The 26,797-nt window shown below is 43.6% G+C and overlaps 1 protein-coding gene across 2 annotated transcripts; it reads left to right on the forward strand.

The window, feature by feature from the left end:
- Positions 1–1,778: 1,778 nt before the first annotated feature.
- LOC129624654 (ATP-binding cassette subfamily C member 4-like) lies at positions 1,779–19,887 on the forward strand. 2 transcript variants are annotated; one of them, XM_055542812.1, is made up of 3 exons: positions 1,779–1,995; positions 18,861–18,971; positions 19,507–19,887. In XM_055542812.1, the coding sequence occupies exons 1-3, from the start codon at positions 1,901–1,903 to the stop codon at positions 19,679–19,681; spliced, it is 381 nt and encodes a 126-aa protein (XP_055398787.1). In that variant the 5' UTR covers positions 1,779–1,900; the 3' UTR covers positions 19,682–19,887. The 2 variants fall into 2 exon arrangements, with proteins under 2 accessions (XP_055398787.1, XP_055398789.1); XM_055542814.1 differs by lacking the exon at positions 1,779–1,995 and adding an exon at positions 8,485–8,836.
- The last annotated feature ends 6,910 nt before the right edge of the window (positions 19,888–26,797 follow it).

A 26,797-nucleotide genomic window follows, 5' to 3' on the forward strand; every position in this document is an offset into this window, starting at 1 on the left:
GAATGCACTGTAATATAGTTGATCGTTTAGTCACATCCTGCAAACATTGTTAAGTTCAGGTGACACATTTCAACTAGCCAGCATTTCTCTATGGATAACAGTGTATATTGACTCACATTTAAAAGCGATCTCTTTGACTCAAGTAGTGAAACAAGAAAGCCATCCAGTCATGGCAACCCCTGTGTGCACAGACCAACACAAAATGACCAATTTAGTTTTCCTGATATGTAATTTCAAAGACTTAAATAGTTCTGTGGCTGTGGTATTGGTTGGCAACAAAAGTGCCCACAACATATCCTCATGCACAACCTCCTGAAAATATAGCTCATAGAAACAAGCATTGTTGCCTTTTTGTCAACATCAGTAGACTTGTTAAGTTGGATTGCATACCACGGTGACTCATTAATCTTTCCTACAATTGTGTTTCAATATCCTCTGCTGTTTCACCAATTCATCTAGCTATGCTGCTACTGGTAAGTCGCTTCAGTTGTGTCTGACTCTGTGCGACCCCGTAGATGGCAGCCCACCAGGCTCCCCCGTCCCTGGGATTCTCCAGGCAAGAACACTGGAGTGGGTTGCCATTTCCTTCTCTAATGCATGAAAGTGAAAAGTGAAAGTGAAGTCACACAGTCATGACCGACTCTTAGCGACCCCATGGACTGCAGCCCACCAGGCTCCTCCGTCCATGGGATTTTCCAGGCAAGAGTACTGGAGTAGGGTGCCATTGCCTTCTCCGTCATCTAGCTATGGTACTAGACAAAAGAGGGAAAGGTGCCACCTTTTGAACTGCAGCCTCTCCTAAAAGTTCATGAAAGCTGTCCTCAGCACCAGGCAGGATTGACTCTTCAGTAAGAGTGAAGGACTTTTTTGCCGGGAGCCGGCATATTGCATATTGAGTGCATATTGCATATTGAGTGCATATTGCATATTGAGTGCATATTGAATATTGAGTGCAGCACTTTCCACAGCATCATCTTTCAGGATCTGGAATAGCTCAACTGGAATTCTATCACTGCCGGGAGACAGCGTGAGGAACTCCGCCCATGACAAAGGTCATGAGGAAGGAGGCTCGGCATACGCAAAGGCGGGATCGAGCCTCAGGAGTCCCCCTGGAAATTCTCGAGCATCTACCCCCCAAACCAGAGTCTTCCTACTTTCTGCTTTGTGCTTTCACCTACACCTCTGACTTTACAGGGGGCTGTCCCCCACTACCTCTCTCTGAAAAAAGAGTTAGCTTACAGCTCCAGTTAATAATTCTGGGTGTGACAGTGTTTCAACCTAAAAACTCCTTTGGAAATCCTCTAGCCTGCCTGAATAGGTTTTTCCGGTCACATGTGATTGTTCAGAGCCTCCCAACTGTGAGAGGCAGGAGATGTTCTAAACTGCCTAAACACAGATTCCTTTGAGTAGTTAAAAGATTGATTAGAAATTGTATTGGTGAAGGGTTTTTCACTTGTTGGGCCAATGTTTGCTGCTAAGTCTCCATACTCCTTACCTACTGTGTCCTTGGCAGTGTATTGATTGATATAATGGGTGTATAGAAATGTAAAATGCAGCTTTGTCCAATGCTTTTTTGGAGGCTGGTGCCTGACTTTGGAATAATCACCTTTAGAGAAAAAAAAGTTTCTTAAAATGTTAACAGGCCTCCTGGCCAGAAGATGATGTCAATCACCTGAACTTTTGCATATGATAAGTTTGAAAGCCTGGCTTCGATTAGAACCAGGAACTGCTGTCCTTGCATGACTCCACCCCTTCCCCCATTATCCTCTATGCACAACTTAAGGTATAAAAACTACTTTGGAAAATAAAGTGTGGGCCTTGTTCACCAAAACTTGGTCTCCCCATGTCGCTCTCTCTCCCAAATTCTGGCTGAGTCTCCATCTGGAGCGCGGAACCCGCCATGCTTGCTAATTATGCCTGGGCTTCTAAGATCCGACCGGGGAGGCCTCAGTGTCTCCTCTCCTTCGGGAGAACGGAAGGACGCCTGCGGCCTACGTAAGTGGTGCAAACTTCTTGTCTTGAAGTTTTATTGGTCTCCCGCATAAACCAAGCTACTCAGCCTCTTTTCTCCACTGAATTTTCCTACTGAGCTATCCTCATTCTATTACTCTTTGTATCCTTAATTAACGTGTAATTAAGCAGTTGTTTCCTGACCCTCGCCTATGCCGTCTCTCCTTCGAATACCCTGGATCAGCTGGGGCTGGACCCCGGCACTTTTTAACTTTAGCAATGATGTTCACCACTAAGAATGATACTCTCAGTGCAGACAGATTTGATGAAGTTGTGGCCATCACTAATTGCTTCTGTTCTTCCTGTTCACATATTTCCTTTTGAAAAACTCCAAAGGCTTGTCTTTCAATGCAGGGTGCTTGTTTTCCATGTGACAACAGTTGTGACGGTTTTGTGGCTTCATTGCATAACTGGTTGCAAATATATGTATTGCAATTAACTTGTAATTGAAGTAGAACTCTTGATATTTTATCTTAATTGAAGTTTTCTTTTGTTGGCAGTCTTAGACTCTTGCTGTCTCATCATTGGGTCTCTCCCCCTTATCAAAGAAGCTCTGATTCTGTTTTTTACTCATTTTGGCTAAAGTTAGCTTGTGGGCTTACCAAAACTGTGACAGAGACAAGTATGCAGTGCAGGAAAGAGGCACTGATGGAAGTAATGGACAGGCTTGTGCACAGTAAAATTAGTGTCGGATTCTGCCTTAAAGACTGTCACGAGATGCAGCTGTGCAATTGAAGTACACCAACTCATGTGCTCCTGTACGGCCTGCCAACAGATGCAGCTTGTCACTTGCCACTCATTGAAAGGGTCTTGATATGAGTGGGCAAGCAATTGGCTTATTGCAGACCCTCTGCTGTCAACCTCTCTGCTAATGATAATCGTACTTGCAGGTGCTCCTCAGTGCTAGCATCATCACTTCAGCTCCACCTCAGATCATAAGGTATTAGATTCTCATAAGGAGTGCTCAACCTAGATCCCTCACATGAGCAGTTCACAGTAGGGTTCATGCTTCTATGAGAATCTAATGCTGCTGCTAATCTGACAGGAGGTGGAGATCAGATGGCAATGGGAGTGATGAGAAATGGCTCTAAATACCCATCAAGCTTCTCTTCCTCGCCCATTGCTCACCTCTTGCTCTGTGGCCTGGTTCCTAACAGGCCATAGATCAGGGGTTGGGAACTCCTGCTGTAGACCATATAATAATTTATAGTTTGCACAGGTACAGATTTCCCCTACGATCCCTTAGATTTATTTGGAAATGAATCATCAAGTCCAACAAGATTTAATTTCTCCTTAGATGTTGTTTTGTCAATGGCTGGCTTCATTAACTCAGCATAATATATTCAATGTTCATCCATGTTGTGGCATACATACATGTATCTATCTTTACAAATAATATCCTATTGCATGTAATACTAGATTTTATTTATCCATTCATTAGGTGGTGTACACTTGCTTCCTCCCACCCCTAACACCCCTAATTATTACCTTTTTATGAATAATGGTGTTATACTATTAGTAACTAAGTTTTCATGTGGGCATATGTTTTCATTTATCCTGGATAGATAACTATGAGCAGAATTTCTGGGTTATGTGGTAACTTTGTGGTTGTACCATGTTACATTCCCACCAGCAATATATGAGAATTCCAGTTTCTGTACATCCTTTCCATCACTTGTTATTGTTCTTCTAGTTGTAGTATTGAACAATTTCAGCTCAGTAAACAAGTGCAGATAGAGGTCTTATGACATCTCCCCCATGTTTGTAAGCTCTGTGTCTGGCCTAGTGGTCCTGCGCCTGAAAGTCATTCACTGAACACCTGTGCAAAACAAAAAGTTTTTTGTTGTTGTTTTTTAATTGAAAGGTAATTGCTTTATAGAATTTTGTAGTTTTCTGTCATACACCAACAAGAATCAGCCATAGGTATACCCATGTCCCCTCCCTCCTGGATCTCCCTCCCATCTTCCTCCCCACCTCACCCTTCAGCCTTTCGCAGAGTCCATGTTTGAGGTCCCTGAGTCATACAGCAAATTCTCATTGGCTATCTATTTTACATATGGTATTGTGAATTTCTATGTTACTTTCTCCATACATCTCCCCTTCTCCCTCCTCTCCTCCCATTCTATCCATAGGTCTGTTCTTTATGTGTGTTTCTCCATTGTTGCACTGAAAATAAATTCATCAGTGCCATCTCTTCAGATTCTTCCCATTCCATTCAGATATATGTGTCAGTATACAATATTTATATTCCTCTTTCTGACTTACTTCATTCTGCATAATAGGCTCTAATTTCGTCCACGTCATTAGAACAGATTCAAATCTGTTCCTTTTCATGGCTGAGTTTGGAGAAGGTAATGGCAACCCACTCCAGTATTCTTGCCTGGAGAATCCCAAGGACGGGGGAGCCTGGTGGGCTGTCATCTCTGGGGTCACACAGAGTCAGACATGACTGAAGCAATTTAGCAGCAGCAGCAGCAGCAGCAGCAGCACTAGTCCATTGTATATATGTGTGCCACAGCTTCTCTATCCATTTATATGTCGATGGACATCCAGGTTGCCTGCATGTTCTCGCTATTGTAAACAGTGCTACAGTGAACATTTGGGTACGTGTGTCTTTTTCAGTTTTTATTTCCTCCGGGTATATGCCTAAGGGTGTGATTGCTGGGTCGTACGGTGATTTTACTGTCTTCCATAGTGACTGTAGCAGTTTACATTACAAGAATGTTCCCCTCTCTCCATACCCTCTCCAGCATCCATTGTTTTTAGGCTTTTTGATGATGGGCACTCTGACTGGTGTGAGGTGGTAACTTCTTGTAGTTTTGATTTGCATTTATCCAATAATGAGCGATGTTGAGCATCTTTTCGTGTGCCTGTTACCCATCTGTATGTCTTCTTTGGAGAAATGTCTCTTCAGGTCCCTTTCCCACTTTTTGATTAGGTTGTTTGCTTTTCTGGTATTGAGTTGTATGAGCTGCTTGTATATTTTAGAAATGAATTCTTTATCAGTTGTTTCCTTTGCTATTATTTTCTCCCATTCTGAGGGTTGTCTTTTCACTTTGTTTGTAGTTTCCTTTGCTGTGCAAAAGATTTTAAGTTTAATTAGGCTGTGCTTGTTTACTTTTGTTTCTATTTCCATTATTCTAGGAGGTGGGTAGGAGATCTTGCTTTGATTTATGTCATCAAGTGCTCTGCCTATGTTCTCCTCTAAGAGTTTAATAGTTTCTGGTCTTACATTTAGGTCTTTAATCCACTTTGAGTTTATCTTTGTGTATGGTTTTAGGTAATGTTCTAATTTCATTCTTTTGCATGTAGCTGTCCAGTTTTTCCAGCACCACTTATTGAAGTGGCTGTCTTTGCCCCATTGTATATTCTTGCTTCCTTTGTCAAAAATTAGGTACCCTTAGGTGGGTGGGTTCATCTTTGAGTTCTCTATCTTGTTACATTTTTCTATATTTCTGTTTTTGTGCCAGTACCATACTCTCTTGATTACTGTAGCTTTGTAGTTTAGTCTGAAGTCAGGAAGCTTGATTCCTCCAGCTCCATTCTTCTTTCTGAAGACTGTTTTGGATATTCAGGGTCTCTTATGTCTCCATATGAATTGCAAATTTTTTTGTTCTAGTTCTGTGAAAAGTGCCACTGGTAATTTCATAGGGATTGTATTGAATCTGTTGATGGCACTTAGTAGTATAGTCATTTCAAAACAGAGTTTTATTTGTATTTGTTTTAGTTTTTACAAAATACTTTCACAAATTCTGAGGCTGACAGTAACTCTGTTGGAGGCAGGATGAATGAGGCCTCTAGAGCTCTGGTCCCTTGGCTCCAGAGCCAGTCCTCTGAACAGTGTAACATTGGATTTGAACATTTCTCCTAAATATCATAGTAGTGTATGTTCAGAAAAGATTCCTAAGAAGTCTCAAAAAATCTTATTAAAAAAAAAATACAGCAGAAGCTGTAGGGACTGAGTGTATTTGACAGTTTGGAGACACTAATTATGGTCTTGAGACAGTTGTGGGGACCAGAGAGAACAGTCTGGGGAAGTGTGACAAGAGAAGTCACTAGACTTCCAACTTCAGCAAGCAATTTATTCATCTTTGAAGTAGAGCTAGTAGCTGAACATTTATAGGGATGGAGAAATGTAGAGAATTTCAAAGAGAACTGGAAATCAAGTGAGGAGTGATTATTTAGGTTGTTTGATTGCATTATCTGAGAAAGAGTTAACACCAGAAAGATGGGTAATTGGAAGTTGACAATTTTCAGCTTTGTCTTCCTTTTTTCAATAGAAAACTTCAAACATGCATGAAATATCAAGAAAATAGTATAATAAACCACCAGCATGCCCATCAATAGAAAATTATCAACAGTTTGCCATTCTTATATCTTTGAGTTATAAAAAATATTTGAATACATTAAGGGTTTCTTTAAAATTAATTTCTCCTTCAGCTTTATTGAGGTCTAATTGATGATCAAAAATTGTATATATTTAGATGTACAACTTGATGACTTGACATACATATACATTTTGAAATGCTCATCATACCAAGCCAATCAATATATCTATCACTTCACATCTTAATCATTTAATTTTTTCTCTCTTGTATGTTGAGAACTCCCAAACTCTACTCTCTCAGCAAATGAAAAGGGCACAGTACTGTAATTTCAACTGTAACCAAATTACTGTACACTAGTTCTGCAGGACATATTCAGCTTGCATAACTGAAGCTAAAAGTTGTTATTAATAACACCATTTTAGCCAAGGTACATGGGAAATTATCAAAGAATAATGAGATGATCTTATTATAAGCACCACAGACTTTGATCTTTCTTCATTTAGAATGAAAGGGAAGAGAAGCTGCTGAGCTGGTAAGATGGCCACACAAATAACTTATCACTTATGAGTGGGAGCCCAAGATTTTATTCTCAGTCCTACGGCATTGATTCATTCAGATAGCATATTCCAGACACTTTTCACACACTGACCATCCAACAGTGAGACAGTCATGCTGGACTTGGACTTGAATCCAAATCAAAATTCATCATTTACTGATTCAAAAATCTTGGAGAATGCTGTCCTTGAGCCTCATCTTTCTCATCTGTAAAATAGAGATAATACCTTCTTGAATAGGGCATTGTGGGAGTTAAAAGTGAATTAAGTTTCCCACAAATGCACATAACCTGTATTCTATAACATATTGCCACTATTTCTCCACTAGGCAGGCCCTGAGCTCATGATGAAAGAAATCACAAGGCAATCTCTCTGTCCCAAATTCCTCTTCAAAGAGGGCAGCAAAAAGCTCACAGAGGTCCCCCCACAATTTAACCTGTGAGATGCAAGACACCTCACATGTTGTGGCAATCTCCAATGAATTCATGTTTTGAAATCATTTGAAGTCTTCTAATCTTTTGTTACATTTGTTTAAGTCTTATAGCTCTACAAACATAATCTGTGCTAAACCCTGTTGTTGGCCATCATCAAATATTTGGTGCCTGGTTTGTATTGGCCAAACCAAGCCCTTGTGTCCAATGTATACTGAGGTGATATGAACTGAAATGTTGGCGTTCTGAGCAGAGAAAGGTTTATTGCAAAGGCCAAACAAGGAGTAAGGATGCTCATGCTCAGAAGGCTGGGACTCCCCAGTGGATTTCAGGGGAGGTTTTTTAAAGACAGACTAGGGGAGAGAGTGGAGAGTACTTGATTTAGCTCATGCACTATTCTCTGCTTGATGTTGAGGAGCACGGTAATGCAACAGGGGTTATCATCATAAATCCTTAGGTTCCAGTTTATCATGGTCATCATGTAGTTAACTTCTTCCACCTGGTGGACTTTTTAGCATCTGCAAAACAACTCGGAAATGTGCACCAAACATATTATCTGTAGCCTTCTGGGAGGAACTAAAGATTCTGTGACTGCAGTATGGCTAATCTATTGATAAAGGTTTTTTTTTATTTTTTATTTTTTTTTATTACGTGTTCACATTTTTCCAGCCATTAATTCTTGAGCCAGCCTTATGTGATTCAGATGAGGCCTGGGAGACTGAAGATTTTCTATAAATAAGAGACAGGCACAGGGCATGGGGTTGGGGTAGGATCTATCCCAGGAAGGCCCCACTGGGTTCTGCTTCATTACAGTTGGAGAACTTCCCACAGGGCCCTTGTTTGGTTTTGATGAGGGCAGAGGGCCCAGAGAGGAGGCTTCTATCTTCTTCTGCTAGCTTTCTCCAGGTTTCCTCTGCAGCCCATGGGGAGCCTCTGAGCAGCAGAGATGGGCAGGGCCTGAGCCTCTCGTCTCCACCTTCTGGGTGAGTGCCTGGGCTCAGAGCAGGAACTTCCGCAGAGTTTGCAGCCAGGTGTGTTCCTGGGAGCTGGGCTGGTTGTGCCCCGCAGTCAGCCTGCTGCCTTTATCAAAGAGCTGATAACTGCCTCCCACCTGCGCGAGGCTTCTGGAAGCATCTACCTGGCTGTTTCTTGGTCCTGCAGTCCCACACGTGGCACGTTGCATCCATCCTATGCCTGTGGCAACACCTGCACAGAGCGGGTGCCTCAGAGGTGGACCCTGGAGGCTGCTCAGTCTTGGGAGGCGGACCTGGTGCACAAAGGGCGGTCCACTCTCAGAAGCAGGTGTTCTCAGGCTCCGACCCAGTGGACCTGTGAGGCGGCCAGTCTCCAGCATCCCCGCCGGCGCCTCCAGGAGCAGCAGGAGCCCCACCGCCGCCTGAGCAGGGAGACCCTGGTCTGTGACCACCTTGGCCGGCAAGATGCTGCCTGTGTCCGCGGAGGTGAAGACCAGCCCGCTGCAGAAGGCGAACTTCTGCTCGCGCCTGTTTGTCTGGTGAGCGCCCTGTCTGAGCGTGACATTCCACTGCAGGGCAAGCCTGACACTGTCGGCTTCTGTTGGGGACCAAGGGACAAGGCGAGGGAGCGTGCCTGGGTGCCTGGGGCCGGTGGGGTTGGGACGTTGGGAGCGGTAGGGTTGGGAGGGGTACTAAGGAACCTGGTGTCAGGGGAACTGAGTCTCCCTGCCTTGCTGCTCTCTGCCCAGCCAGCCCCAGAGCCTGAGAGCTGATGCAGCAGGAGAAGAAGGCAAGGAGATTGCTCAGGGGGAGTCACTGCCCAGTGGGAGAAGGGACTGGGCTCCCTACTCTCCACCTTATCCAGTGGCCTCAGAACCATTCAGGAATTCGCTGTCAGTTCTGAAATAAGCTGCAACTCCCCCATGGCCCCCCCCAAGCAAGCAGCTTGTGAACAATTTTCTTTATCTATTTAGTGCCCTGCATCTTTGCCATCTTCCAATAACATCCCCACCTTTTCCCATGTTCCTTAGGTGAACATCTGAGTTCCAACTGCCCTAGGTTCCTTCCCTCCCCCTGTCTATGACCATGTATTTCTTTCTGTCCCTCCTTCACTCCCTGTGTGGTTCTGTATGTCCTGGTACCTAGTTTTGGCCAATTTCATGTGTGTACAAAACACTATTGTTTTGTATGAAATGAATGGGGACATTATTCTGGAACATGTGTTGCTTTTGCCTGGGGCACACAGCCAGGAGTAGAGTATGTATTTGACCACAGCCCCTGGCCCTATTGTGAATATCTCCACTTCTACCTTTGAGAACCAAACCCTGGGGATGGGATCCCTGAAACCTGTGGCATCTTATCCAGATCTCTGTCCTTCAGAGAAGCAGTGCGTGGTCTTGATGCAGATGGTCCTGCCCAGGAGTCCTTTGGTCCTGAAACCACTGACAGGTCCATGAGCTGGGAGGAAACACAGAGATGAAAAGCACTGCAGAGAGCTAAAGCTCTTAATTGAAGTCTTCATCTAACAGCTGGGACTACAGATATGCAGGCCTGAACCTTTGGATTTTAATCCCACTTGGGTGATTATTAGGTCTTAAAGATAACCCATTTATCTTTTCCACAAATTCTGATACTTCTTTTATTGGACAGCCTAGGGGATCCCCAGGGGGATGGCAGCTCCTATGCTTGTTTTGACGGTGGTGTATTCAGTGCATGTAGCTACATCCCTTGGCTATTTGATCGCCCTTTAGGAAAGAGAGACCTAGAAGAAGGAATATGTGCGTGGTTACCATAAATATAGCAAAGTAGACAAATGTCTCTTTAACGTCAAGTAAGGCAAGAAACTCTCAAAGCACATTCTGTTTGTTGACTTTGAAAATGTATGTGCATAGAAATGGAAGGTGAAGACTTCCATTTTCATTGGCACCCATTTCCAGTGATCCTGCTGGGGAGGAAGGAGCTATTACCTCTTATTTCATGCTTGAAGACTCTGAAGCATAGAGGTTGAGTAAGTTGCTTACCATCACACAGCTTGTAAGTGGTGGAGTGGGATCTCGAACCAGGAAGTCTGGTTCTGGGGTCTGTGTTTCTTGTGTATGTAACTGTTGTGCTTGTCATGGAATTGGTTGCCTGGAATTGTGCCAGGGGCCTAGCCCAGGATGAGACCCCTTATCATGATGGGGAGGTTCTTTCTCCCTCAGATTCCCACAACCAATAATTAAACTGATGGTGAGACTGGTAGAGCACAAGCTTTGCTCAGTGACCAAAGAATGGAAAAGCGGAGACTTAGTTTGCAAGTCAACCTCTCAGCCCAGCTGGGTATATAGGAGGGTTGAAGTAAAAAGAAGAGAATCAGGTTAAGAGAGGGAGGAATATTCATGGCTTACCCAATAATGCAGTGTGATTTGGACCTGAAATTAAGGTAGCACTCCTTTTTAGTCCTTGTATGAGCTCTTTGCTTTGTTGTCATAGCCATTGTCAACTTTAGTGGTCCTGGTTGGTGTGTAATTTATCATACTTCTATATTACAGTGGATGCATAATGAGGATCTGTGTCTACTAGATGTTAGAGCTTCTGCCATTTTGGTCCTACCTAGTTCTAATCAGTTCTTATTTTTTTCTTTCCTTTTATGATTGAGCCTGAAACTCAGATAAGAGCAGTTGGTTTACATTCGAGGGAGGGACAGGGATATATTTCTGGGTTATCAGCCTTTCCTTTTTACTGCTCCTTATTACTGAAGGACTCTGAAGGGGCAAAGGTTCATCTTCTGATCTTGCTACCTGCTAAGCATAGGCATTGTCACATATTGGGTTCAGTTCAGTTCAGTCGCTGAAAGTGTCTAACTCTTTGTGATCCCATGTACTGCAGCACGCCAGGTTTCCTTGTCCATTGTGAACTCCTGGAGCTTGCTCAAACTCATGTCCATTGAGATGGTGATGCCATCCAAATATCTCATCCTCTGTCATCCCCTTCTCCTCCTGCCTTCAATTTTTCCCTGCATCAGGGTCGTATCCAATGAATCAATTCTTCGCATCAGGTGGCCAAAGAATTGGTCCTTCCAAAGAATATTCAGGAAAGATTTTCTTTAGGATTGACTGGTTGGATCTCCTTGCACTCCACGAGTCTTCTCCAAAACACAGTTCAAAAGCATCAATTCTTCGGTGCTCAGTTTTCTTTATAGTCCAAACCTCACATCCATTCATGACTACTGGAAAAGCCATAGCTTTGACTAGACAGACCTTTGTCAGCAGAGTAATGTCTCTGCTTTTTAATATGCTGTCTAGGATTGCCATAACTTTTCTTCCAAGGATCTTTTAATTCATGTCTTTTAATTCATGGCTGCAGTCACCATCTGCAGTCATTTTGGAGCCTCCAAAATAAAGTCTGTCACTGTTTCCATGTTTCCCCATCTATTTGCCATGAAAAGGAGTATGTGAAGGCTGTATATTGTCACCCTGCTTATTTAACTTCTATGCAGAGTACATCATGAGAAATGCTGGACTGGAAGAAACACAAGCTGGAATCAAGATTGCCAGGAGAAATATCAATAACCTCAGATATGCAGATGACATCACCCTTATGGCAGAAAGTGAAGAGGAACTCAAAAGCCTCTTGATGAAAATGAAAGTGGAGAGTGAAAAAGTTGGCTTAAAGCTCAACATTCAAAAAACGAAGATCATGGCATCCGGTCCCATCACTGCATGGGAAATAGATGGGGAAACAGTGGAAACAGTTTCAGACTTTATTTTTTGGGGCTCCAAAATCACTGCAGATGGTGACTGCAGCCATGAAATTAAAAGACGCTTACTCCTTGGAAGGAAAGTTATGACCAACCTAGATAGCATATTCAAAAGCAGAGACATCACTTTGCCAACAAAGGTCCATCTAGTCAAGGCTATGGTTTTTCCTATGGTCATGTATGGATGTGAGAGTTGGACTGTGAAGAAGGCTGAGCACCTAAGAACTGATGCTTTTGAACTGTGGTGTTGGAGAAGACTCTTGAGAGTCCCTTGGACTGCAAGGAGATCCAGCCAGTACATTCTGAAGAAGATCAGCCCTGGGATTTCTTTGGAAGGAATGATGCTAAAGCTGAAACTCGAGTACTTTGGCCACCTCATGCAAAGAGTTGACTCATTGGAGAAGACTCTGATGCTGGGAGGGATTGGGGGCAGGAGGAGAAGGGGACGACAGAAGATGAGATGGCTAGATGGCATCACTGACTTGATGGACGTGAGTGTGAGTGAACTCCGGGAGTTAGTGATGGACAGGGAGGCCTGGCGTGCTGCGATTCATGGGGTTGCAAAGAGTCGGACACGACTGAGTAACTGAACTGAACTGAACTGAACTGTTGGGACCAGATGCATGATCTTCATCTTTGGAATGTTAAGTTTTATGCCAGCTTTTTTCACTCTCCTCTTTCACCATCATTGAGAGGCTCTTTAGCTCTTCTTTTCTTTCTGCCGTCAGTTCAGTCAGTGAGTTCAGCTGCTCAGTTGTGTCCTACTCTTGGCGACCCCATGAACCGCAGCACACCAGGCTGCCCTGTCCATCACCAACTCCCAGAGTTTATCCCAAACTCATGTCCATTGAGTTGGTAATGCCATCTAACCATCTCATCCTCTGTCATCCCCTTCTCTTCCTGCCTTTAATCTTTCCCAACATCTGGGTCTTTTCAGATGAGTCAGCTCTTTGTATCAGGTGACCAAAATATTGGAGTTTCAGCTTCAACATCGTCCTTCCAATGAACACCCAGGACTGATCTCCTTTAGGATGGACCTGTTGGATCTTCTTACAGTCCAAGGGGCTCTCAAGAGTCTTCTCCAACACCACAGTTCAAAAGCATCAATTCTTCTGCACTCAGCTTTCTTTATAGTCCAACTCTCACATCCATACATAACTACAGGAAAAACCATAGCCTTGACGAGATTAACCTTTGTTGACAAAGTAATGTCTCTGCTTTTTAATATGCTGTCTAGGTTGGCCATAACTTCGTGGCAGCAATTACCATCTGAAGTGATTTTGGAGCCAAAAAAAAATAAAGTCAGCCACTGTTTCCACTGTCTCCCCATCTATTTGTCATGAAGTGATGGGACCGGATGCCATGATCTTCGTTTTCTGAATGTTGAGCTTTAAGCCAACTCTTTCACTATCCTCTTTCACTTTAATCAAGACACTTTTTAGTTCTTCTTCACTTTCTGCCACAAGGGTGGTGTCATCTGCATATCTGAGGTTATTGAAATTTCTCCTGACAATCTTGATTCTAGTTTGTGCTTCATCCAGCCCAGGCTTTCTCATGATGTACTCTGCATATAAGTTAAATAAGCAGGATGACAACATACAGCCTTGACGTACTCCTTTTCCTATTTGGAACCAGTCTGTTGTTCCATGTCCAGTTCTAACTGTTGCTTCCTGAACTGCATACAGGTTTCACAAGAGGCAGGTCAGGTGATCTGGTATTCACATCTCTTGAAGAATTTTCCACAATATTTTGTGATTCACACAGTCAAAGGCTTTGGCATAGTCAATAAAGCAGAAATAGATGTTTTTCTGGAACTCTACGAACTTGCCATACTCCTCTCTCCAATCTCTTTTTCCGTGTCCAGTTTTAACTGTTGCTTCCTGACCTGCATACAGATTTCTCAGCAGGCAGGTCAAGTTGTCCGGTATTCCTGTCTCTTGAGGAATTTTCCACAGTTTGTTGTGATCCACACAGTCAAAGACTTAGCAATAGTCCATAAATCAGAAATCGATGTTTTTTGTAATTCTCTGGCTTTTTCTATGATCCAACAGATGTTGGTATTTTGATTCTGGTTCCTCTGCCTTTTCCAAATCCAGCTTTAACATCTGGAAGTTCATGGTTCATGTAATATTGGATAATTTTGAGTATTACTTTGCTAGCGTGTGAGATGAATGCAATTGTGTGGTACTTTGAACATTCTTTCGAATTGCCTTTCTTTGGGATTGATGAAAACTGAACTTTTCCAGTCCTGTGGCCACTGCTCAGTTTTCCAAATTTGCTGGCATATTTAATGTAGCAATTAAAAGCGTCATCTTTTAGGATTTGAAATACCTCAGCTAGAATTCCATCAACTCCACTACTTTTGTTTATAGTGATGCTTCCCAAGGGCTAACTTGCCTTCATGTTCCAGGATGTCTGGCTGTTGTCCAGTGATCACACCACCGTTTTTATCTGTGTCATGAAGATCTTTTTTGTATAGTTCTTCTGTGTATTCTTGCCACCTCTTCTTAGTATCTTCTGCTTCTGTTACATTCATAACATTTCTGTCCTTTATTGTGTCCATCTTTGCAAGAAATTTTCCCTTGGTTTCACTAATTTTCTTGAAGAGATCTCTAGTCTTTCCCATTCTAATATTTTCCTCATTTCTTTGCCTTGATCCCTAGGAAGGCTTTCGTATCTCTCCTTGCTATTCTTTGGAAGTCTGCATTCACATGGGTATATCTTTGCTTTTCTCCTTTGCCTTTTTCTTGTCTTCTTTTCTCAGCTATTTGGAAGGCCTCCTCAGACAACCATTTTGCCTTTTTGCATTTCTTTTTCTTGGGGATGGTCTTGATCACTGCCTCCTGTACAATGTCACTTATCTCTGTCCATAGCCCTTCAGGCACTCTGTCTATCAGATATAATCCCTTGAATCTATTGTCACTTCCACTCTATAACCATAAGGGATTTGATCTAGGTCATATCTGAATGGTCTAGTGGCTTTCCTTACTTTTTTCAATTTAAGACTGAATTTTTCACTAAGGAGTTCATGATCTGAACAGTCAGCTCCTGGTCTTGTTTCTGCTGACTGTGTAGAGTGTCTCCATCTTCAGCTGCAAAGAATATAATCAATCTGATTTTGGTATTGACCATCCAATGATGTTCATGTGTAGTCTTTACTTGTTTTGTTGGAAGAGGGTGTTTGCTATGACCAGTACATTCTCTTGGCAAAACTTTGTTTGCCTTTGCCCTGCTTCATTTTGTAATTCAAGGTCAAATTTGCCTGTTATACCAGGTATCTCTTGACTTCCTAGTTATGCATTTCAGTCCCCATGATGAAAAGAATATCTTTTTGGGGGTGTTAGTCCTAGAAGGTCTTGTAGATTTTCAAAGAACCATTCAACTTCAGCTTCTTTGGCATTACTGGTTGGGGCATAGACTTGGATTACCATGATATTGAATAGTTTACCTTGGAAACGAACAGAGAGCATTTTGTCATTTTTGAGATTGCACCCAAGTACTGCATTTTGGACTCTTGTTGACTATAATGGCTACTCCATTTCTTCTAAGGGATTCTTGCCTACAGTGGTAGATATAATGGTCATCTGAGTTAAATTCACCCATTTCACCCCATTTTAGTTCATTGATTCCTAAAATATCGATGTTGACTCTTGGTATCACCTGCTTGACCACTTCCAATTTACCTTGATTCACGGATGTAACATTCCATGTTCCTATACAATATTGTTCTTACAGCATCGAACTTTATTTCCATCACCAGTCACATCCATAACTGGGTGTTGTTTTTGCTTTGGGTTAGAGGAGTGGATTTCTCCTGATTCCACCAAAATGAATCTGATTGTCACCAGGCTAGAGTCCCAATTGCTCATAGCCTTGGGTAAAGACCATCTGCCACTTGGTTGTCTCAGTTCTCGAAGAGATAAAACTAATGAGACAATTGAAGAATCATGGGCCAAAGAGCCAGAAAAGGAGAATAATTTTAAGGGGTTCTAAGAATGGCCTTAGTAGCCCAGGGAAGCTGGGGAACATTCTTTTGTTCCTGTCACAAATTTGTTCAGCCAGGCCCTTCTTGTTTTGAGTATTTGGCCAAGTGACCTTCTCTCTATTAAAGAAGAATTTTTATTGGAGTATAGTTGATTTACAGTGTTGTGTTAGTTTCAGGAGTACAGCAAAGTAAATCAATATACATATATCCACTATTTTTAAAAGGTTCTTTTCTTTAAAAAAGATAAAAGCTACTACAGAGTATTAAGTAGAGTTCCCTCTGCTACACAGTAGGTTCTTATTAGTTATCTCTTTTATATATAGTTCCCTGATGGCTCAGACCATAAAGAATCCGCCTGCAGTGCAGGAGACCTGGGTTAGATCACTGGGTTGGGAAGATCCACTGAGGATAGCATGGCAACCCACTCAGGTATTCTTGCCTGGAGAATCCCCATGGGCAGAGGAGCCTGGCGGGCTGCAGTTCATGGGGTTGCAAAGGGTTGGATATATATATATAGTAGTTTATGTATGTCAGTCCCAGTCTCCCAATTTGTCCCTTCCTCCCTCCCTCGCTGGTAACCATAAGTTCATTTTCTACATCTGTAACTCTGTTTCTCTTTGGTAGATAAGTTCATTTATACTGCTTTTTAAGATTCCATGTATGAGTGATACTGTATGATATTTGTCTTTGTCTGCAAGCAGTTTTCTCTGGCAGTTGGGATGTGCTCTTTTCTATCTAACCACAAGTGTTAACATAAAAACAACAGGAAATGGTTGGGGGACAAATTCCCCCTTGATCAGCCAGCAGGTAGTCAAGAGCTTTGCAGTGGTCAAGTGTCATGTGGGCCAGAGGGTCTAGTAAGGATTTTGTCATTCTAAGGTTAGAACTGGGTTCTCTACTTACCTAGGCCAGTCTCTGACTTTTTTAATTTCTTTTTTTTTTATACTTAGGTTACTATAAATTCTTTCTCATGCTAGGCTCACCAGGGAGCCTACAAGATGACAACTGCTATTACCAGTCCAGCTCCCCTCCTGACTAGATGAATGGCCCCCTTTGATTCACAGGTTGTGCAAGTGTAATTAAAATCTGAATGTAACCTTGATCTGGGTGTGAACCATATATAGCCCACTGTCCCCTGGTACTTTTCTTGGAGACAGTTGATGGCCCAACATGGGTGGCCCTTGCTACACGGTCCTTGAGTAACAAACATCCCTCAGGGGCACACACACGGTCTTTCAATTTTATTGAGTCTTGTTTAGGCTCATGGTGGTGCCCTTCCATCCAGGGTACTTGTGCATGGCCAGGGCCCTCCATGTTTGGTATGATCCAGTCCCCAGAGCCCTTAAGCATGGTAATTATCTAGAGTCGGCCATGCCTGTAGGTGGAGGGCTCATAGTAAATGGTTGGTTGGACCCCCAGAAAACAGGGATTTGACTAATACATACATCTTTGCAGGGGTGTGGTGGCAGTGGGGGCAACCTTGATGTCCCTGGGCAGAAGCCTGGGCATGGTGGAATTAAACCGTAGTTTGGTGATATTGTCAGCTAAAGTTCCCTGAAAGTCTGGTGGGCAATATTTATTCCCCGACTGAGGCTGATGGTGACAGATCCAACAATCAGTAAAATTCCAGCCCCTTTGGATGTTTGAATGTTACTTTTAAAAATAAATGAATTTTCCCGAGAGTGATACCGAGGAGGACCATAAGAAGAATCAATTGCATTTAGTTGGGAAGCTATTACTTACCTTGAGGTGGTCTTCAGAAGGTTGGGTTCAGAAAGAGGCTCACATGAGTGTTCTGACAGGACTGTAAGTAGTTCAGGGTCCAGAGCCTGTTAGACTCAGGGTGTTGTGTCCATAAGATACTCCCTGTAAAAACTTCTCTGTGCTGACAACTGATCTAAGGAGATCTTGAGACCTCAAGTTTGCAACTGCTTTGAATATGACTGGTGCTAAGACACTTCAGTCATGTCCGACTGTGACCCCATGGACTGTAGCCCACCACGTTCCCCTGTCCATGGGATTTTCTAGGTTTGAACACTGAAGTTGGTTGCCATTTCCTTCTCCAGGGAATCTTCCCAACCTGGGGATTGAACCAGCATCTCTTACATCTCCTGCTTTAGCAGACAGATTCTTTACCACTAGCGCATGTAGGGGAGAAGGCAATGGCAACCCACTCCAGTACTCTTGCCTGGAAAATCCCATGGATGGAGGGGCCTGGTAGGCTGTAGTCCATGGGGTCGCTAGGAGTTGGACATGACTGAGCGACTTCACTTTCACTTTTCACTTTCATGCATTGGAGAAGGAAATGGCAACCCACTCCAGTGTTCTTGCCTGGAGAATCCCAGGGATGGGGGAGCCTGGTGGGCTGCCGTCTATGGGGTCGCACAGAGTCAGACACGACTGAAGCGACTTAGCAGCAGCAGCAGCAGCGCATGTAGGTATCCTTCAATCTGATACATTTCAGAAGATTTAAGTCCTCAGGAATACAGGAACGTATCTGCAGCCTTACCCACAATGGCCATTCAGCTCTATTCTGCATGCCTGACCCACTGTTACTTTATTTGATTTCTAAACATATTTTTTTTCCTTAATACTTAAAGCAGATGTACAATGTATGTTCAGTAGGCCACAAAGAGGCTGCTTTAATTATGTAATATATAAGCCAGCATGACTTTCCTATACCTAGAATGTATGTGTGTTTGTAAGCATATATCTAATTTTCCCCATATCTTTATATATTTAAAATGTAGACTTTTTTAAAATAATGTCCATGAATGTAGGTTTATAATTAGAGATGTGTAATTTGCATATATGTCACTGTCCTTTTAATTTTTAACAGGTGGCTAAACCCCTTGTTTAAAATTGGTCACAAACGGAAATTAGAACAAGATGACATGTACTCGGTGCTTCCAGAAGATCGCTCCCAGCACCTTGGAGAAGAGCTGCAAGGGTGAGCACAGACATCAGGGAGAAGGGGAGAAAGAGTGAGAATTTCCATGTGGGGCTAAAGGTTTGGGGGAGTCTTTGCCTTCCTCTGGGTTCTTCTGAGACTCCTCTCCTGACACTGCATGCTCAGCCATTCAGGTTGACCCCGGGCTTAGCCCACTTTGGAGGCCCGTGTTCCCTGTACATCTGTGGGCGTGGAGGGAGCCCACAGCCATGGCCCTGGAGGCCGAGCTCTGTCCCTGGAATTGGAGTCCCTGGAGGAGGGAGTCTGCCCGCCTGAGCTGCTTGTGACCTGTGGGTCCAGCAAATCTTGGCAGGAACTTGTTTCCAGAATCTGGAACTTTTCCCTCAAGGCCTGTTTCTCTGGTGCTTCAGAGTCTGCACTGCTTATCTTTTAGGAGCCCTGTGAGCAGGTAGCCAGCATCTATGGGGCAGCCACAGAGTGCCCTGTACTGAAGGCTTATCTTCCACTCTGTCCCTCTCCCATTTTCCCTTTGGTGGACATGCTGTTCTTTACTGTGCTTTGTTTTGTATCACAGGTACTGGGATCAAGAAGTTAAGAGAGCCCAGAAGGATGCACAGGAACCCTCTTTAGTGAAAGCAATCGTAAAGTGTTACTGGAAATCCTATTTAATTTGGGGAATGTTTACATTTCTGGAGGTAAAAGATTTTCATACTGTGCACTGCTTTTTGGTGTATGTATCTCTGTACTGAGGTGGACGGGGCCAGTGGGGAGAGAGGCCAGTGGTCTAAGGTCTGAGGATAAACCCTCATGGAAACATGGTAGAGCTCAGAGGTTGTATTCATCTTTAGAATGGTGAGAACTGGACTCCAGGGGTTACTGTTCTTCTTTTAACTGGTTAAAGAGTGTTGTGGAACGATAACCTTGAAATAAAAGACATTTTATATTATGGTAGAAAGTTCCTGGTGTTCAGTATAAACGCTGATGATCTTTGACCAAAAGAAGATTCCAGCAACTTCAGGCAATATGTGCCCTGTGATTTAGAGGAAGGTAATTTGGACCTGAGCCCAGAATAAAGTACCTTTTATGGCACTTTGTTATAGTTTAACAAGGTAAAAATTGTTACCTTGACCAGGTCACATCTGATAAATGCTTTTCTAAGAAGATATCATCACCTGTCCTCTTCCAGCGGAACAGAACCCAGCATCTGGACCATAGCTGCACAGAACCCCTAAGGGCACACCTTTCCCCAGGCTGCCCCCTTCCCCGTGGGCTGTAACTGTGAGCAAAGCGTCCTTGGGGAGGAGCTCCAGCTTCACCGTGAATTCTGTGCACCCTCCACACTGCTTTCTTTCCCTGGTTGTGGGAGCAGATTCCTGGTTGAAGGAGGATCCTGGTATCCTGGCATTGGCAGAGGGTGTAGGAGGGAATGTGCAGGGCAAACCAGAGGCAGAAAGTTGTGAGGTCAGAGACCTCCATGACCCTGAAGATCCTGGGTCAAGATCCCCCAGAGGACAATCCACCTGGGGACACAGTGCCGTCAGTCCCCCTGTTCTGGCTGAGCCTGCTGGGGATCTGCTGCAGACCCCCCTGGGGGGCTTGTGCTCTCCGTGGTCCCTTAGTGCTGCCTTAGGGACATGGGCAGCATGTGAGTGTGTGAGAGCAGGACGGGTGGAAGATGCAGGTGCTGTGAAAGGGGTGGAGAAGGTGGAGAAGGTGTGAGCTGTCCTCAGTCCATCGTGTTGTTGTGAGGTGGGTGGGCCAGGTGGTTTACAGGTGGGCAGCATGGCTCTTGTTTAAAGGCTGTGCTGGACTGAAGGGCACTGTGGGCAGTGGGCAGCTGGGCAGGTGAAGTCCAGCCCACACAACTGGAGAGACCAGAGAATCAGTCAGTTCCCAGGTGACTGGATGGTCCTGGGGGATGGAGTTCTCACTGATTTCAGAAGAGGATTGGCCATTGTGCCAGAGGGTGGGACAGGTGTGTGGGGCAGGGTGCCGCCTTTGAGAGGGCACTGACCACCTAGCTACTGCAGTGCCTTGTGAAGGACAGGGGTGGGACAGGGACCAGGAGCCAGTCAGGCTGACCCAGCCCTTCTTTGTCCCGTGTGCAGCTGTCCCAGTCATGGAATTTCCGCATAGTCACAGTAAGTCTGTTTGAAATACACAGGTGGCGAGCTGGTGTGGCCTGTTTGTGCAGGATTTCCTGACCTCACACAGCAGAGCTTTCATGAATTCTTATCAGGAAACCCTGGGGCCTCGGTGTCTGCCTGTGGCTCCTGCCAGGTGCCTGGTTGGGTGAGTGGCCTCAGGGTTTAATGCTGGATCATATCCTGGAGCAGGTCTCTCTCTGCTGTCCCTGGGGTTCTCTAGTTTCTCTTTGGTACCAGATGCAAAAGAGTCTTAAAGTCAGGTGGGTTCAAAGCAGAGCTCATGTGGCTGGGTTTGAACTGAGCTACTGGTTTTTCTTGCTGTTCTGGGCTGTTAGCCCCTTGAGTGGGGTCACTAAGCCTTGAATGGATCCCATTCTAATATGAGTCCTGGGTCTTGGCTGTGGCAGCTCATGGGAGAAACAGACATAGAGGGAGAGGCCGCAGGATCTGGGGTTCTTCCTGAGATGGAATCCTCCCCACTGTGGTGCTGGGAGTGTTGATTTCAAAGTTGTCCAGCCCTAGTAATACTTCCTGCTGGGGATCCAGGAAGGCCAGGCCTGGGGCTGCATAAGGTGCAACTGGAAGAGCCCTGGGCCCTTTCAGGAGGTTGGTCTCTGGATGGTCATGGTGGAGAAGTGGGGAGTTTAAATTTAGGGGCTCATCTGTGTGGCAGTACTGCTAGTACTAGCAGCCGTGCTAGTTAGTTAATAATTGATTTTATGAAGCAACTTCCCGTGTTGTGATCAATCTATACTGCTTGTTATTCTTTATATTTTAGATGGTGGAAGATCTAAACTCAGCCCAGGATTTTCTAAAACACAAACATGTTTCCTTTTTGATCTCCGGCCCTCTTCTAATCCCTCACGTGCACAGAATGCCCTGTGGATCATCCATGATCCCAAGAAGTGTGGTCTTTCCACCCACAGCACGAGCAGGGCCTCCCAGGTACTCCTGGCAGCCCCAGTGGGAGAAAGCAGGGTGACGCCAGTCCAGAGTGAGGCTTTTAGGGTTTTAGGATTTTGAGATATGAAAACCTCTGTCCTATGAGAAGGGCTTCCCTTGTGGCTCAGCTGGTAAGGAATCTGCCTGAAATGAGGGAGACCTGGGTTTGATCCCGGGGTTGGGAACATCCCCTGGACAATGGAAAGGCTATCTACTCCAGTATTCTGGCCCGGAGAATTCCATGGGCTGTCCTTTGAGAACTGAGAAGTATCTCTACCCCTCAGAGAAATAAGTACCAGGCTAAGGAGCACTTGCCTGTCACCCCTAATTAGAACAGAACAGCCTGAGAGCTCCCAGCACCCCTGGCCCCTGTGTGCACCTCCACGGGTACTGTGGGTGGAGAGGACAGGTCCCCACCTGCCCGGGGCCCACAGGGTGGAGAGGAAGAGCCTGAAGCCTCTGCCTGGGCCTGAGTCACAGAGACCACCTCCCCAGGTCATCAGTGCTTCTCTCTGAGAGGTGAGGTCTCCATTGCTGCTGTGTAAGTGGGGTAACCTCAGAGAGCCAGAGTGGGTTCACCCAGTCCCTTCCCCTGAGAGGGGAGGTGTTGCCGGGAGTTGTGTCCTTTTCCCAGGACTCTTAGAAGTGGCCCAGCCTTGTCTGGTCACTTGGCCTTTGTTTGAAGCCACTTTTGCTGATGGTCTCTGGTCCAGGTGGAGGCTGTGGGAAGCTCATGTGTTTGTGTAAATGTTCACTTTGGAGCTCAGCTGATGGGCAGGAAGTAAACAGGACCCTCTGCATCCCACAGTGGGCTTTGTGCCTCGACTCACGGCTGGTCCCCCAAGAGCTGAGTGGTCTTTGCATTTATTTCCCAATCCTTTCTTCCATGTGTCCCTCACTTTGCTCAACCCAGGAGGCTGGGGAGTGTCTGTTGGTGGCAAAGACACTGTGGGCTGAGAGCAACCACTGAGGACCACACAGCAAGGGAGAGAAGGAGGGGGCCTTGAGCCAAGCAGAAGGGACCTGCAGAGCAGACCTGCTGTGCGCCCCCTGCTGGTTCTTGAGAGCATAACATTAGCCATTCAGTTCAGTTCAGTTCAGTTCAGTCGCTCAGTCGTGTCCAACTCTTTGTGACCCCATGAATCACAGCACGCCAGGCCTCCCCGTCCATCACCAACTGCCAGAATTTTAGGTGTTAGTAATATCCACAGTGATGACCTTGAGTTATAAATTAAGGTTTTATATCCACCTTCTTTTCTTTTTCTAAGCATATGTAAATTTTTAATGTAAAATTAAAAGAATTTTTAAAATTGAAGTATGATTGGCTTACAATGTTATATTAGTTTCTGGTATACATCATTAGTGATTTAATATTTTATACAGTACATGATAAGTGTAGTCACCAACTGTCACCGTGCAAAATTATTCCAATATTATTGAATATATTTCCTATGTTATATAATTCCATGATTTATTTATTTTTAAAAGTTTATATATTTGTTTTTTGCCCCCAATCCCCTTTTACTTATTTTATAATTTGGAGTATGTACCTCTTAAGTTCCCTCACCTATTTCACTTGTTTCCTCCACCCCCTTCAATCCATTTTCTTTATGTAGTCAGGGAAGTAGGAGACTCTTTTTGCAAGATTGCATTCATAATGGTTAAAAATTGCAGCAATCTGGATAGAAGTGAAACTTTATAGTCTAGAAAATTCGATTTTACACATGACTTTTCTCAAGAGTTCTTGTTCCACTGTGGTCGCCTGTAAGGAACAATGAGTTTTCCAAGCCTTTGTGAATCCAGCCTCTGCCATTAAGAATAAATCTCTTACCAGGACTTCTAATAATAAAAGTGATGAAAAACCCTTGCTTTTATGGTGGTTTTAGAGCACTCTGCGCTGTTGTAGCTCATTTAGTTGTCCCAGGATTCCTCTGAGGGAGGCAAGACAGGTATTTTCACAGATAAAGACCTGGGGGCCGAGGAGGGCACACGATGGGCTTGGGGTCCTGTGACTGGCAGGTGGCCGACCTGGTCTCTGAAGCGCAGTGCTCTGACTGCTAGACCCCTGTTCTCTGTGTTCTGTCCTCTCCTCCCAGAGCCTCCACTGAGGCTCAGAGCCAAGAGGAGCTGCTTTTCTAGAAACAGCTCTGGCCCCTCTGTCACCTGATTTCTATAGTGGTTTTTTTTTTTGTTTGTTTCCTTTTTAATTTCCTGTAGATTTTTAAGAACATTTCAAAAATACAAAAATAGAATAGAATGAAAGGGTAACACAACGTGTCACTCCAGAATAGGGCATTCTGGCAGAAAGAGTGTTGTGAGTTGATTGTGTTTTTCAGAAATAGACACAGGAGAAACTCTGAAGACAGAGTAGAAGTTATTCTTCTGAGGGACATTTACACAGATAAAGGAAATCTCCATTTGTAAAGTTGTCTCCCTCTATGTACCAGAAAAAGAAGGATGGCTCTAAATCACAGCAGAATCCTGTTGGAGGACAGTCTTCAAAGATGAAATCTGTATAACACACCCAACACTGCTGTACTTTAAGCTGCTTCTCCTGCTAACCTCTCATTGGCACTCCATCAACCTTTTCTTTTGTCTTTATGGGGAGATGGCATTTAAGGTGGTGGCTTGGGCTATCTCAGGGAGTTACTCAGTTCTTCTTGATATTTCACATGTATATCAGAAATATACATGTTAATAAACTTCTGTTTTATTTTCTCTTGATATTCTGTCATTTATTACAGGGATCCTCAGCTAAGAACTCAGAAGGGTAAAGGGAAATAAGCCCCTATGTCACCCTAAGTCAGCTTCAATAATTGCCATAATGAGCAGTCTTGATTCATCTGAAACTCACCCTCACTTCCCAAGATTCTTTTAAAGAAGTTCCAAGACATCAAATCATTTTTATCCATAAATATTTTAGTATGTATCTTTAAAAGATGTGGAATCTCCCCCCACTAAACATATTTAGCATAAACATTATTTTTATAGACTTCCCTTGTGTCTCAGACGGTAAAGCATCTGCCTACAATGAGTGAGACCCAGGTTCAATCCCTGGGTTGGGAAGATTTCCTGGAGAAGAAAATAGCAACTCACTCCGGTATTCTTGCCTGGAAAACCCATGGTTGCAGGAAGATGGTAGGCTACAGTCCATGGGGTCGCAAAGAGTTGGACATGACTGAGTGCCTTCACTTTCACTTTATTGTTTTATGCATAAATATTAACTTTAATATCATTAGTATCTAGCCAGTGCTCACAGTTGTCTTTTTCCCCTCTTCTGTTGGAAGCAGTATTAAATAAGGTACACTTGGCTGACACAGGTTATTCAGATTGCCTTTCTGTTCCCCTCCACCCTAAGCCTCTAGGCTGTTTGACCTATAGAGATTCCCACAGTCTGGATTTGGCTGATCGCATCTCCCCCTGTCTCAATTAACTTGTTCCCCTGGCACCTTAGGTAGGTGTTTAGGTCTGGAAGTTTGATATAGCTCATTTGGATTTTCTTCACCCCTTTCGTCTATGTAGGAGGTAGGGTTGTATATCCCCCTTATAAGGTACATAACATCTTTTGTGTGTGTGTGTGTGTGTGTGATGTTGGAGCTATTCATGATCCTTGCTCAAGGTCCATTAATTTATTAAGGGTTGCAAAGTGGGGATGCTCTAAGCTCTTTGGTTAATGCTGAACTATAGTGTTTATAGGGAAAGTAGGGGAAAATAATTTTTTCCATTTTTAAAACCTGTTTTCCAAATGGGGAATTGGTTCTCCTCTAGTGAGGAGAGGGGCTAGTGAGTTTTCATGGTTGGTTGTTTGGTTTGGTTTTGTGACTGTCAGTTTGAGCTCATGAATTTAAACATTTCTGATCTGCTTCAGTCCATTTTATTTGTTATGCTTGTGTCAACCTTTGGCCATCTTTGGGCAGTGGGAGTATATTCAGGTTGGGTCCTAAGTCTTTTGCACATACTCTAGAAGTCTTGGCTATTTTTTTTTTTTAATGTCTTTTTTTGCTGGTTTTGGTTTTTTGGTTTTTGGTGTGACAGGATGTATCTAGTTCATTTTGTACAGCATTTGCTCAGCCCTGGAATCATCCATTTCTCCAAGCAGCCCTGTCTTCTTTTAGTGTGAAATGGTATTTAAAGACTATAATCTGGATGTTAGAGGGGATATTGCTCTTGCTTATTGTTTCTTGGCTTTTTTTCATTAGACCAAGTTAGAATACATTTTTAAGGTAAACAAATATGTTTATATGGGTGTTTCCAATCCAAATCAGATACAGGACACTAGTTTTTTACTTCATCTTATTTTGCTTACATCTGTATCTCTTTTCTCCCATCATCTATTCTCTTTGTCCCATGTCTAAGCCCAATTCTCAATGATATCAACATAATTATTTATTTTTTTTACCTTATAATGTGACTTCTGAAAACATAAAATTTATCTTTTTGCAGTTATACTGTCTTCACATGGGTGTATCATGCAGAGAATGTGTTTTCAAATTGTTTTGTTTAAAACCACTTTTGATAGTTCTTTTTTGTATGGCTCTTTGAACCAACAGGACGGGTAGATATATAGGTAGTTTTATTTAAATTTATTCTGAAATTTTAGGAATTGCTTTTTAAAAAATTAGTTCTTTTATAATTATAATTCTGTATAATGCTTTCATGATTCCAAAATCAAGACAAGGCTACTTTTAAAGAAGGCTGATATCCTTGTTAGCTCTATTCTAATTCTCCTTCTCCTTTTAGAGATAACTTTCCAGGCTAATTTTGACTCATCTGTTT

The sequence above is a fragment of the Bubalus kerabau genome, chromosome 12, assembly GCF_029407905.1.
Source record: "Bubalus kerabau isolate K-KA32 ecotype Philippines breed swamp buffalo chromosome 12, PCC_UOA_SB_1v2, whole genome shotgun sequence".
NCBI lineage: Eukaryota > Metazoa > Chordata > Mammalia > Artiodactyla > Bovidae > Bubalus > Bubalus kerabau.